This window comes from Octopus sinensis, linkage group LG7 (assembly GCF_006345805.1).
Source record: "Octopus sinensis linkage group LG7, ASM634580v1, whole genome shotgun sequence".
In the NCBI taxonomy this organism is placed as follows: domain Eukaryota; kingdom Metazoa; phylum Mollusca; class Cephalopoda; order Octopoda; family Octopodidae; genus Octopus; species Octopus sinensis.
Genome location: NC_043003.1, coordinates 71812254 through 71827067, shown reverse-complemented (window position 1 = coordinate 71827067; position 14814 = coordinate 71812254). Strand labels below are relative to the sequence as shown.

The 14814-nt window shown below is 38.3% G+C and overlaps 1 protein-coding gene across 3 annotated transcripts in view; it reads left to right on the top strand.

The window, feature by feature from the left end:
* LOC115214060 (transmembrane channel-like protein 7) overlaps positions 1-14814 on the top strand; it is a 146418-nt gene that overhangs the window by 64335 nt on the left and 67269 nt on the right. For all 3 annotated transcript variants that reach the window (XR_005000075.1, XM_036504834.1, XM_029783102.2), the window contains 2 exons: positions 6294-6375; positions 14632-14791. Coding sequence is in view for 2 of the 3 variants with exons in the window: in XM_036504834.1 (XP_036360727.1) it covers positions 6294-6375; positions 14632-14791 (242 nt within the window). In the remaining variant the exon portion in view is untranslated. The remainder of the gene's footprint in view (positions 1-6293; positions 6376-14631; positions 14792-14814) is intronic.

Here is a 14814-nt window from a genome sequence, read left to right as displayed (position 1 = left end):
GCTTGACAACCGATGCTGGTGTGTTTACGTCCCCGTAAGTTAGCGGTTCGGCAAAAGAGACGATAGAATAAGTACTGGGCTTACAAAGAATAAGTCCCGGGGTCGATTTGCTTGACTAAAGGCGGTGTTCCAGCATGGCCGCAGTCAAATGACTGAAACAAGTAAAAGAGTAAAGACAACACCACCCCATTACATTACAGCAGACATATTCATTAGCCTCATTTGGTCGTAGATGTGTATTGCTCTGTCTGAAGAGCTGAGATGGCTATATGCAGTTCAATTAGCTCTCCTCTGAGGAAACATAACTCAATAAAATTGATGTCCATCCAACAAACCGTCCTGTTCAACAGCAATCAATTGTATTTTTATACAATTTAGCCAAGGAGGAACAGCAGCACACGAAACCCTTTCTAAGGGTCTCCCTGAGTAGTGGAAGTAAAAGAGGTTATCTTCAAACAAGAGGCCTAACCTGGATCCCAAAAATAATACCGACTTCGCTCACAAGGACCGTATGATGGATGGCCTTGAATAGGATTACAGTTGAAAGCCGCCACCTTTGAACAAGAACGGTCTCCCGACGGGCTGACGCATAGTTTCCGCCAATCAACTTTTACTTACAAAACTTTTGTCGACCTAAAGATATAGTGGATGTCACTTGCAGAGGTTGATGTTCTTTTTCTTGTTTAGCCCCTAATCAGCCATGATCCAGCAGACTTATGGTCAAGAGTATTCCAGCCATGACCACCCCGGTCTGCAACTATACTGCCGTATCTGCAACCACACAACTCAAATGGTAACCACAGAGTCATACATGTAATCACACAACCATGTTGATAACTATACAGTTATACCTATAACCATATATTCATATCTGTAACCATGCAATCATGCCGGTAACCATACAGCTTCTAATCTGTGGTCACTACACAAACTATGACGGTAACTAGGCAACCGCACCAGTACCCACGAAGCCTGTTACCACACTGCCATAGCCGTCACTCTGTTGCCAAACCTATCAGAACACAATCATGCCTGTAACCTGAAAGCCATATCTGTACCCATACTGCTATATCGGTACCGAGACGGCCTCAACTTGACCCCACATCCATCCCATTCGAATAACCCGAACCATTGTATCTATTCTAGACCAGAAGTCCCAATGGAGCAATGTGTCATGGCTCTCTGGCTTGGGTTGGTCTTCCTCTAGCTAAAATAGCTCATCAGCACACGCCTCAACTTAACAACACAACTTTACATATAACCATGTAACCTTACCTATAACCTCACATACACACCTGTAATTACATACCTCTTGTTTTCTCCGTATGTGTATGCACGTGTGCGTGTGTGAGCGTGTGTGTGTGTGTGCGTGTTTGTGCGCGTGTGTGTGCATAAGTTGTATTGATAATTGATAGGGGTGCTTTAAACAGAAAATTAGTTCTTAGTTTTTTTTATTTTTATGACGATGAGGTTTCGTGAACGAGAAATCAGAGCAGCAGCAATACCAGTAGTAGCTGCTGCTGCTGCTAATGATGATGATGATGATGATGATGATTATGATGATGATGAGGAGGAGGAGGAGGAGGAGGGGAGGAGGGGGAGGAGGGGAGGAGGAGGAAGAGGAGGAGGAAGTTATTCATCATCTACTTTAATTACGTTTTAAGTTTTTAATTATACAATTAAAAATGAATCCTGAGATAGCCAAATTGTCACAAATTTATAGAAAATCGTTATAACTTTTCTCAATCTTGCAGTTTATTTTATTGATCCCCAGTTGATGACAAAGAATGACTCGGCACGATTTGAATTTGGATTATGACTATTTTAAATTTTCCAATTCTGATATTCGATCATTTATACATAATATCTAATCTTACGTTTAAGATGATATCAAATAAGATGTTGCGAGATTTAGTACTTTGTCAAGTGTGTAGGAACGTAAGTGGTTAAAACCAAATATTGAAACTGCATTGCAATATCGAATGAGACAAAACACAGCTCTGCTTCTGCTGTCCTTGCATGAAATAGTAGGAGAAACTAAAAAAGGAGTCTGTCCATTGAAAACTGACAAATACTGAAATTTCATGCGTATAGGCTATCGCCAGAGCAACCTTGATCGAGAAAACCTATGATCAAAGACGTTTCAGCAGCGATTATTCCATTCTCTTTCAATTTTAGGCATAGTATATAAGAACCAAGTTATCTAAAGCCTTTGTTATTTCTTCAAACCAGTACAATGTATGAGTCAGAAGGATTGAGCTACTACTTCTAGTAGCTCAAGTGACCGCAGATATACTCCTTTGTTAGTTTGTCTGCATATTTGTCGGTCTGTATACATGCACGCCTGTACATCTGCATATGTGTATGTCTGTATGTCTGTATATCTATACGTCTGGGGTTAACCGCAATAGAAGGGAATGAGATGGATTCCGTCAGAGTCCGACATCCACTGTTCTTCAGCACATATCCAATGTGAATTCAGTCCCAACACACTGCTTTGCAGATAAGGAAGCTATTAAAGAATGTTACTATATATGTACTTACACGGTCGAGAACCTGCTAGAAATAGCTCCCAAATTTCCTTCAGACTTAAACCTTATATTGTTAAGATGATAACTATTCGCATAAATTCGTTCTGAATATACCAGCAATAAAAAAAGAAACGTTATTTGATCAATGAATATGAGAGAGTGACATAAGTTTACAATTTATTCAATTGAATTAAGCCAAATATGCCTGGGATCATTAGGTCTAGTGAACCCGAGCTGATCTGGGGCAAACAACATACAAATACGTGCAAGCAGGTAAATGTGTGTGTGTGTGTGTGTGTGTGTGTGTGTGTGTGTGTGTGTGTGTGTACGTGCGTGTGCGTGCGTGTTCCTGTGCGTGTGTGCATGAGAGATATATATATAGAGGAGAGGGAGGGAGAGAAAGAGGGAGAGGGAGTGAGAGAGAGAGAGCTTGCATGTTTCCGTGCACTGAATTGACAAAGTTGCGGTTCCCTGTGTTTTGGGCTCAAATCCCACCATGGTCAACTTTGCCTTGTTCTTTCGGGGGGTTGATGAGACGATGTACCTGTGGAATGGAGCCGTCTGGTGGAATCATTGAGCAGCATTTTCTCCCGGTCTCTTTTGTTCTGCTTTTTGCGTTAATATCTGGACGCTATGCATAATCCCTTTCCCGATTTACCCCCACCTCCTACTTTAAACGCGTCATTAGCGCAGGGTTCACTTTGTTGCATGCTTCAGGATAACTTTCTCCCACTTCTCACTAGCCTCGGAGGCTCTGAAAAAAATGAAGATTCATATGCCCTACTTTTCCCTGTCGATAAAATATCAATAGTTCGTTTTAACCATCAAACTATAGCAACATCTTCACAGTTAAATGTTTGTTTGTTGGTTTGTTGTTCGTTCGTTCGTTCGTTCGTTCTTTTGTTTGTTTGTTTGTTTGCGTCATCACTATATATATATATTTAGGTATCCAATGTTTTGATTAAGTATATCATGTCATCTCTAGTTAGTGTATACATGGCATCATTAGTTATTGACTCAACGAATTAGTGGACGTTGAGCCCTTTAAGTCATAGCTTTCTGTGGAAGGCTGATTTAGTATATGATACATGTAAAGAACTTTCAAAGGACTCTAAGTTAACTTTGGTCCCATTTTATAATCTTTTTAGTAGGGAGTTATTCAATTGAGAACCTTTAAATGCCAGAGTCTTGTTGCAGGGGGTACTAACGTGGGAGTTAGTGAAAGGCAGTGTTGGAATCTGACAGTAAATTCAACTCATTCCTTTTATTTTTCTCTCTTGTATGTTAAACTTTAAAACTTAGAAACATCATTTACGAGAATGTTCCAAATATACACACGCATATTCACTGTGTGTGTATATATTTATATGTATGTATTTATGTATGTATGTATGTATGTATGTATGTATGTATGTAGGTATATGTAAATAGACACATACACACACACATACGCACACGCACGCACATACACGCACACATATACACTCCCACAAACTATGATTTTTATATATTTACAAGAAAGTGTAACAGGTGTCTTCTTTATTTGAGATTAAATAATGTCTATGGTATTGATTTAAGTTTTTAAAGAAGAAAGACATAAAATGGACACGCTGAACGCAGTGGGGAGACAGAAGGGTTGGGAAGAGAAAAAAGGGAGAGAAAGAGAGAGAGAAAGAGAAAGAGAGAGAGAGAGAAAGAGAGAGAGTGAGAGAAAGAGAGAGAGAGGGTGTTCTGGTATCTTTGCCTTACGTTCTTTTATTCTTTATTTGTTTATTATCTGTGCTGATTCCTCTCCACATCCACATATTCCCTCTCTTATGTATTGTATTCTCCAAGCGTCAAGTATATATATGTTTCAATAAACATGCAACTGAACCTCACTTTTGCAATCAGCATGGCTACACTACAGCTGTTATGTCTCCGTTAGCAGAAAAAATTGGGCGTATTTAACTCGTTTCTAGTCTCCTTATACCTTCATCAGAGAAGGTGTAACTATATTCTATCAGAGATTATTAGTTTATGGATATGTATTGAGTATAGAAACTCAATAGCTAAATAAGTCTGTCTATTATGAATAACAGTGCATTCGCTGACAATATGGGGATTTTAGTTTTTAATGCACTGCACAGCGTATTTTGATTTGTGCACTGTGTATGTACATATATATGATTATGCAATTATACATTCGTGTATAAGTAAACACACATACACACACACACACACACACACACACACACACACACACACACACACACACAAGCACACATGCACACACGCACACGCACACACACATTCAATAATATCCCGTTTGAGTATAAAAGGTTGTAGTTCTCACTGCGTATGTTTTGCCGTGTCCATTTGCAAATGCTAGAAGTATGTACTAAAGACGGTCGGATTATGGGATTACAAAGGAAAACATCCGAAAATTGTTTATGAAAAAGTTTTAATGCAATCTAGATTGCTTTGTTACGTTCATTCTCCACAACTTATATGGTACATTCACGCATAATCATGTATGTGTGTGTGTGTGTGTGTGTGTGTGTGTGTGTGTGTATGTGTGCGTGCGTGCGTGCGTGCGTGCGTGCGTGCGTGCGTGCGTGCGTGCGTGCGTGCGTGCGTTCACGCATGTTTTTCTTCCTATCCTCTTATTTTAATTCTCTTTGGTTTGACTGAACTGTTAGAATCTCTTCTATTCCTTCTCGTTTGGCATATTCGTTTTCACTGTACACATTCTATGCTTTTGACCGTTTTGTTTCGTATTTCTCTGCTTTTCCGACCATCTGTTTTATTTGTGCCTCTTTGTTTATCTTTACTTGTTTTACTCGTGTGGTTTCTCTGTCTCTGTCTCTGTCTCTGTCGCTCTCTCTCTCTCTCTCTCGCTGTACATATATATACATATATATTTCTTTATTGCCCACAAGGGGCTAAACATAGAGGGGACAAACACGGACAGACAAAGGGATCAAGTCGTTTACATCGACCCCAGTGCGTAACTGGTACTTAATTTATCGACCCCGAAAGGATGAAAGGCAAAGTCGACCTCGGTGGAATTTGAACCCAGAACGTAACGACAGACGAAATACGGCTGCGCATTTCGCCCGGCGTGCTAACGTTTCTGCCAGCTCGCCGCCTTATATATACATATATATCGCCATGTTGATGCGGTAGCCTCTGCACGCATTTTTTTCTCTCCTTGTTTCTCTCCGTGTTTCTTTTCTGTGTATCTTTCTGTTGAAGAGCGTAGGCTCGAAACGTAAAAGACTTGTTTTATTTATATTCTTGAGCGCCATACTAATACAATTGTTTGTTTGTATTCCACCTGCCTTCGTCTTTTGTTTATTTTCATAAAGCTTCCCGTTATATATATATATACATATATATATATATATATATATATATATATATATATATATATATATATATATATATATATATATATATATATATATATATATATATATTCCCTTCCTATGTTTCTGACGAAGAGCTTCGCTCGAAACGTTAGATTACCCTTTCTTTCCTTTCCGGAGCGTCCAATAACACTATACTTGTTCCACGTTCTCGCGTTGTTGTGTTTTCTCTTTGTGTTTTCATGTTTGGATTAACTTTATTTATATATATATATATATATATATATATATATATATATATATATATATATATATATATATATATATATATATATATATATATGTATGTATGTATGTATATATATCCCAATACATATATGTCCTAATATATAGCCATTTTAATTCATTTCAGAAATGGAACAAATTCAAACGAGAACTGCGCGAAATTTCCTATAAACTGGAACCTTGGAGAGCGTCTATTAAAGCTGTGGAAGGTAATAAATATAGCAGTCTATATCATGGGTTGGCATTTATCTGACAGCGTCAGTATAAATAATAGAAAGTCCCAGTGTTTGTGCATGTTGTTCTTGATGTTCACGTGTAACTTATAGTAATAATAGTGTTAACAAAAGGGATAATTCTCTCTAAATTAGACACAAGACTAGCAATTTTCAGGGGATTGGAAAGTCGATTACATCAACCCCAGAGCCCAACTGGCACCTTATCTAATCGATTTCGAAAGAATGAAAGGCTAAGTCGACCTCAGTGGAATTTGAGCTCAGAAAGTAAAGAACCTGAAAAAAAAATAAAATAAACGCAGCTAAACTTTTAACTCGACGTGCTAACGTTTCTACCATCTCACCACCTTAGCCTAGGCTGATTTTTTTACTTAAGCTTTCTTGATTTAAATATTTACAATTTTTAAACAATACACACACACACACACACACACACACAAACTCACATACAAGCGCGCACGTGCGCGCACGTGCGCACACACACAGAGATGAAAAGTACTTGCACATAAAGTATTTGCTATAATTTTAACATTTCGTTATAACAATGTCAGCTAAGTGGGAAATATAGGAAAGAAATAGTTAAGTTCGTCTCGACAAACATTTTTATTTATTTGAACGTAAAAATTCTAATTCATAAGAATATCTACTATCATATGTACCTGAATGTGTGTGTATGTATGCATATATAAATATATATCAAAATCATCACAAATATAGGAAAGAAATACTTTTGCATGGGTCAGACAAAATTCCTTGAGACAGATCCTCTACGGCGGGATACCTTTCCTGACGCCAACCTCACTTGTGTCTATGAAAGGTAATGGCCAGTTTTCGCGGGCGATCGGATATGAACAACACCGCTTACATAACAGTTACATTTATTTACGACTAACACGTGATGTTAAGACAGGCAGACACAAACACACCCCTATCCATGCATGCACGCGCACACATACACACATACACAAACACACAAACACACACGTATCGATTTTTTGCAGGATCCTTGCTGTGAAATTGCCTGTTGAAACAAATGTTGCTGACTGAGAGGGAGGAATGAATCAATAATAATGCACGTTCTATCTTTCAACCGGTAAAATTAATTTACCGCTTAATTAAGTGCTTAGTTGGCGAGCTCCTTTTGTTGCTATATGCAACTTTATTGGTGCTTTGTCCCCGCCAGCTCCGGGTTTTTCAAGGCTACAAACAATGATGTTTTATTTTTAATACTTATAGCCGTTAAATTGTCTTTGCTAGTGCACGCGTATGTACGTATGCGTGTTTCCTTTGGATCTTAGCTGTATCTTTCATCTTTTATTTGTTTCAGTCATTAGACTGTGGACATACTGCGATACCGCCTTGAAAATTTTGAAGTCGAACGTATCGAACCCAGTACTTCTTTTTCAACCCTGGTACTTATTCTACCGATGTCTTTTGCTGAACCGCTAACTTATTGGGCATAAACACACCAGCACCGGCTGTCAAGCGGTGGTAGGGGACAAACAGATGCACACATGCACACAAACACACACACACACACACACACACACACATACATACAACTATACATAATACTGAAATACGCATGAAGTAAACACATGCAGACAAATATATAAATGTAGCAAGTTTTTAAAAAGTAATAAAACCATACAATCAATGAAGAGACAAAAGAAACAGTAAGATGATACATGTTGATTTTATTAGGTATTTCTATTTATTTAGAAACCTGTAATGACGAGGACATTTCACAGACGCTAAACTATAAATTTCACAGGGTACAACCTTAAAGTTGACACTGCTCCGCTAAACGCAGAAAATTTGTCTAGCTATTAGCTAAAACTACACAATTTTTTGATTTTTAAACCTCTGTAACTTTTTCTCCACTTTTTTCTCCACAACATCATGCCTTCATAGCAATTAGACTGGAAAACTTTATAATTATAGCTGATCTTCGTATTTTTTACTGTCTTTTAAAAAATGCATATTTTGGAATGAGAAAAACTAGATCCTCTATATATGTATATATACGCCGCATTTCTTCCAGTTCCGCCTACCGAATCCACTCACAAAGCTTTGGTCGGGCCAAGGTTATAGTAGAGGACACTTGCCCAAGATGCCGCGTAGTGGGACTGAACTCTGGCCCATGTGGTTGGGAAGTAAGCTTCTTACCACATAGCCACTCCTATTCGTGTGTGGGGGGGTGCTCTTGCGTATTTCTTACATATTTTGAGTGATTAGTAAGTGTGTTGCATAGACGCTCACCGTGTAGAACACACGCACGCTACCACAGAAAGAGAGAGAGAGAGAGAACAGAGAGAAGAGAGAGAGAGGGAGAGAGCATTAAGGATGAGGTTACAAATGCATGCCCAGACATACTGACAGGTTAAAAATTTCGTGAAAAAAATGTATCCGAAACAGGAAACAATAACCTGTGAATATGTTCATATTACTCTTCCAAAAGAAAACAATATAGGTTTCAATATAGGATGTCAGATGAGAAGTCTGACAAATCAAACTCAAAAACAGTGTGTGTGTGTGTGTGTGTGTGTGTGTGTGTGTGTGTGTGTGTGTGTGTGTGTGTTGTGTGTGTGTGTGTGTGTGCGTGTGTGTCGTAAATGGGAAGGGGTACGAAATAAATGTTCGGGTTCATGAACTTGTCAATGAATGGAACGTGTAAAATGATATCGTTAAGAAATACAATTAAACTGTCGATCTGTTTTTTTTCTCATTCCTTCCTCATTGACACTTCTAAAATGAACTCCTCCTTCCTGAATCAATTAATCACCTCCTATCAGGTCATCGACATATTCTTATATAAGTAAACTCATTCACTCTGTAACTGTATTTATTGTTCACAAGCATTATGACAAGATGACTGTGAAGCAATCATTATACATGTTCTATATAAATGCTCTTTCCCATGTCCTCATGCATGTTATACTATTTGTCACCTTTAAGGCGGCGAGCTGGCAGAAACGTTAGCACGCCGGGCGAAATGCGTAGCCGTATTTCGTCTGCCGCTACGTTCTGAGTTCAAATTCCACCGAGGTCAACTTTGCCTTTCATCCTTTCGGGGTCGATAAATTAAGTACCAGTTACGCACTGGAGTCGATATAATCGACTTAATACCTATGTCTGTCCTTGTTTGTCCCCCTCTATGTTTAGCCCCTTGTGGGTAATAAAGAAATAGGTATTTCATCTGCCTTTACGTTCTGAGTTCAAATTCCGCCCAGGTCGACTTTGCCTTTCATCCTTTCGGGGTCGATAAATTAAGTACCAGTTGCGTACTGGAATCAATCTAATTGACAGGCCCCCTCCCCCAAAATTTCGGGCCTTGTACAAAAGATTATTTGTCACCCTTACATTAGTGAAATAATTGGAAACCATGGAACCAAAGCGAGTATTTAGAGTGTTAATAGCTTTAAGACTATCAGCATTCTGTTCGCTTATTTATTACCTACCCTTCGCATCCTCTTGTAGTATTCTATCAGGATCTCTCGCGTTTCTTTTATCTTCTCCTAAATTTCGCTTCTCGGTACCGCCACTTCTTTGACATCACTATTCATTGATGGTTATTTTCTTCTTGTTCAACTCAAGTTAGAACTCAAAATACTGAGTTCCTGTGCCTTGCCCTGAATCCATTACTTCATGTCTCCTAAACCGTTGGTATATTATTTTTTGTTTGCTGTTGAGCTTGTAATTTCCTGATCTTGATTTTCTACTTCTAAGTTAATTGTTTCTTTCTCTGTTTTCTGTTGTTATCTTGGTCTATCTCTTTCTTCCACTATATTTGCGATGGCTGAAACGGTCGCATAAAAAAAAAAGCTACTTGATTTCTATTAAGTTAATCTTTCTTTCCTTGCCATTCTTGATAGTTCGAAGGGTTTCGTGACCATTTTGGAGTGGTGGTCTTTAGTATTATTAGTCGTTGTTTCATAGACATTTCCTCCATATCATCATCATCATCATCATATTCATCATATTCATCATCGTCATTATTATTATTATTATTATTATTATTATTATTATTATCATTATTATTATTAGTATTATTATTATTATTATTATTATTATTATTATTATTATTATTATTATTATTATTATTATTATTATTACTTTTTTTTTCTTCTTTCAAATTTGCTTCCATTTCTTGCCGAGTGTCTTCCCGATTCCTAGGGCAAAGAAACTCATAGCATACATTGGTAGGCCATTAAACCAAACTCAGTAGTTCGTTCATTTTTTTTTTTTTTTTTTTTAAAGTTAAATTAAAATACATGAGCAGCAACAGTTCTCACATCGACAATGCTCTTCTCAATACGTGTGATGTACCAGTTAAGACAATTTTTTGCACTTCTTGCAGGGATGGTAAGCCAGGGATCATTCTCATATAATTTTCGGTTCCCTTCTTGATCATTCCTAGTGCTCCTACGATCACTGGTATTGTAACCGCCTTGAGATGCCACATTTTCTCAATTTCAATGAGTAGGTCTTTATACTTTCTGAGCTTGTCAAACTCTTTCGCTGGGATATTATGATCACAGGGGATGCTCATGTCGATCAATAAGCAAACTTTATTGTTTTGGTCTTTCACAACAATATCTGGTTTATTGGCCTTGATGTATCGGTCTGTATGTACTGGAAAGTCCCACAGAATGGTTACATTTTCTCCTTCAGTTACAGCCTCAGGGTGGTGATTATACCACTTGTCGGCAGTTTTGATATTGTAATGCCGACTTATTAGCCAGTGGAGATATTGGCCAACTCTGTCATGTCTTAATTTATACTCCACTGGTGCTAAGACTTTACATCCAGAGATTAGGTGGTCCACTGTTTCAATCATGTCGTTGCAGAATCGGCATTTTGGGTCTGCTCCATTTTTCATCACATTGGCCTGGTAGTTCCGGGTTAATAGGCTTTCATCTTGAGCAGCCAGGATGAAACCTTCGCTCTCTGCTTTTAGCCCTGAGCTCCGTAGCCACTGATGGGTTTGCTTCTGGTCAACATCAGCTTGTTTGCTGCGGGTCACATATTTGCCGTGCAGAGGTTTCTCCTCCCACCTATCAGCCAATTGCTCGTGTGCTTTCTTCATTGCCATCATTTTCACCTTCTTTGCAACAATAGTTGCCGTACTTCCCTCGGGTTGTTCAGTTTGGGTATCCTGCACGAGATCAATAGCAAATTTTTTGCTTTCCTTTATGATAGAATGAAGCTTCTTTCGTCTCTCGTGATTTTCCACGAGCTTTAGCATCCAGTCATTCGATATTTCGAGATATTTGGCCAGTCCAATTGTGCTTGTTTTGTAAGCTAGTTCAAATTGGATCAGGCCTCGACCTCCTTGGGCTCTGGGAAGGTAAAGGCGATCTACGTCTGCCTTTGGGTGGTGCATCCTATTACAACTCAGCAGCTTGCGTATTTTTCTATCTATATTCTTTACTTCACTCATATTCCAGTTCAACACATTGTAGCTATAAGTAACAACTGGAACTGCTAAGGAATTTATAGCTAACACCTTGTTACGTGCATTTAGTTCAGATTTCAGGACTGCACGAACTCTCCTATAACATTCCTTCCTGATTTTCTTTTTCATGCTTGCATGCTGAATACCAGAGCCTTCATTTATCCCTAAATATTTGTATGTTTGTTCTTGCTCAAGCTCTCTTATGACTGTGTCAACATCTAACACGACTGAATTTGTGGTCTTCACTTTCCCTTTCTGGAAAGTGGCCTTGGCACACTTCTCAAGTCCAAATTCCATCCCGATGTCATCGCTGAATGCTTTCACGGTGTGCAATAGGCCTTCAAGTTCATTATTGTCTTTACCATAAAGTTTTAAGTCATCCATATAAAATAGATGGCTTATTTTTTTATTGGCAATTTTTATACCCATACCCTGTTCTGTTTAATTCACTTGTAAGGGGTATTAGGGCTATGCAGAATATTAAAGGTGAAAGTGAGTCACCTTGAAAAATTCCACAGTTGATGTTTATATTTTCTGAGGCAAGTACTCCATTAGAGTGGTATAATTGGAGATTCGTATTCCACAACGACATATTGTGCTTCAGGAAGTTTGAAATCACAGGGAAATTTTGAAGATGTCCAGCGATCTCAAGATCCATGGATGCGGTATACTGTCGAAGGCCTTTTTGTAGTCAATCCATGCGGTGCTGAGATTTCTGCGCTTGTTGTGATAGTTCTCAAGGATCATACGATTGATTAGCAGTTGAATTATTATTATTATTATCATTATTATTATTACTATAGACGTCGCACAGTATACAAAATCGTGAGATTGTTGATTGAAGATATATGTCTACCGGGGGTTTGTACTGTCTGTCAAGTCACAATGACCTCAGACAGGCAGTACTTTACGCAATATGTGTGCAGTTCCAAGTAATGCCGACTTTTGCAATACAATCTAGATTGTAGGGTATCTCTAAGGTTTTCGGAGTTTTTTTCAGATTGGGTGGTATTGAACCCAATGCTCCGATGACAATAGGAATAATCTTTATGTTCAACTCTAGTAGCAGCCACATCTTAGCGATCTCAATTCTCAGGTCTCCATATTTATCAACTTTTTGTCTTTCATGATGATGTGTTGATCTCCTGGCACTTCCACGTCGAATATTAAGCACTCTTCTTCGTCACTCTTAAGGTTTTGTAAGAGATCTCAAACTGGATCAAGTCTCGAACTCCTTGAGCTCTGAGAAGGTAAAGACGATCTGCATCTGCTTTTGGGTGGTGCATCTTATTGTAAGTCAGCAGCTTACGTATTTTCCAGTCAATTTTCCTTATTTTGCTAATATTCCAGTTCAACACATTGAAACTATAAATAACAATTGGAACTGCTAAAGAATTTATGGCTAACATCTTGCTACGGGCCTTTTAACTGTGATTTTAGGACTGCTCGAACTCTCCTGTAACATTCCTTCTTGATCTTCTCTTTCATGCATAAATGCTGAATGCCAGAACCCTAATTTATTCCGCGGTATTTGTTTCTTCCTGTTTTATTTGTTGTTGTTATTGTTTATTTTCAATCTGCATATTTGATGTAGTCACTTGCCGATTATTATTATTGTTATTATTATTATTGTTGTTGTTGTTGTTGTTGTTGTTGTTGTTGTTATTATTATTATTATCATCCTTATATAAGACGATCGAGCTGGCAGGATCGTTAGCGCGCTGGGAAAAATGCTTAGCGGCATTCCGTCCGTCTTTACGTTGTGAGTTCAAATTCCACCGCGGTCGACATTACCTTTCATCCTTTCGGGAGCGATTAAATAAGTACCAGTGAAACACTGGGTTGTATGTAATCGACTTGCTCCCTTGCCTATAGTAGGAAGGATTATTATTATTACTATTGAGTGAGAGAGCAGTTCATGTCATCAAAGTGACACTGGGGTTCAAATATACGAAGCCCAATATACCCATCATAACTACCCGGCTGACAAGGGCATATAAGGTACATGCATCACAACCATGATATGTGCACGATATTGTGATTTTATATTAAGATAAACAGTACATGACCTTGAAGGTGGGGCCCAGTTAGAATCTTCTTTAGGTTGAGTAGCCCATCCCGCACAAATGGTCCATGAATAAGTTTTGTTTAAGGATGATGAGCGAAATACCCATGTTTCCAAATGTAGCTTATTCAATCCCCTAAGTTACTAGTGTAAGTTGAGATAAACCTTATCATGTCGCCGCTTGCGTTCTTTTTGCGCTAACATTTTGCGCGACCTACTAAAGTTATTCGATCATCATCATCATCATCATCATTATCACCATCATCGTCATCGTCATCGTTTTCGTCGTCGTCGTTGTTGGTATAAACCAACAACAACGACGACGATATTTGGTAACGTCCTTTTACGTTCTTAGTTCATTTTTTGCCGAAGTCGACATTGCTATTGGTCTCACCAATCAATAAACCAGTTCTATATCTGGTTCTTTACATTAATGATAAACTTCTCTCAAAATGTGTGACATTCTAACGAAGTTAGAAATTGTGATGGTATTACTCATATGAAGGAACCTCATTACTGTCATATCATATCATCCTCATAAGAAGCAGCATTACCACAATCATCATTTATACAACTATTATTATCATCATCATCACTTCGTAATTTGTCTTTTACTCAACTACTAAATATTCCAACCCTTTTCATCTTTTTGCCTTTCGTCCTTTTCTAAGTTCTACTTCTAAGTGAAGGCTTTTGTTTTCTGTTCTAGGTTACCATGGCAGCGGTGTGGCATCATACTTCATGTTCATGAGATGGAGCCTCTTTCTCAACATTGGTATCACTCTTTTGATCATTACATTCGTCACAATCCCACAGGTAGCTTTCCCAAAGAGAGACTATTCGCCGGCCATTTTCGGTATTAACAAAACGTGAGAAACCAGATTTTAGATCA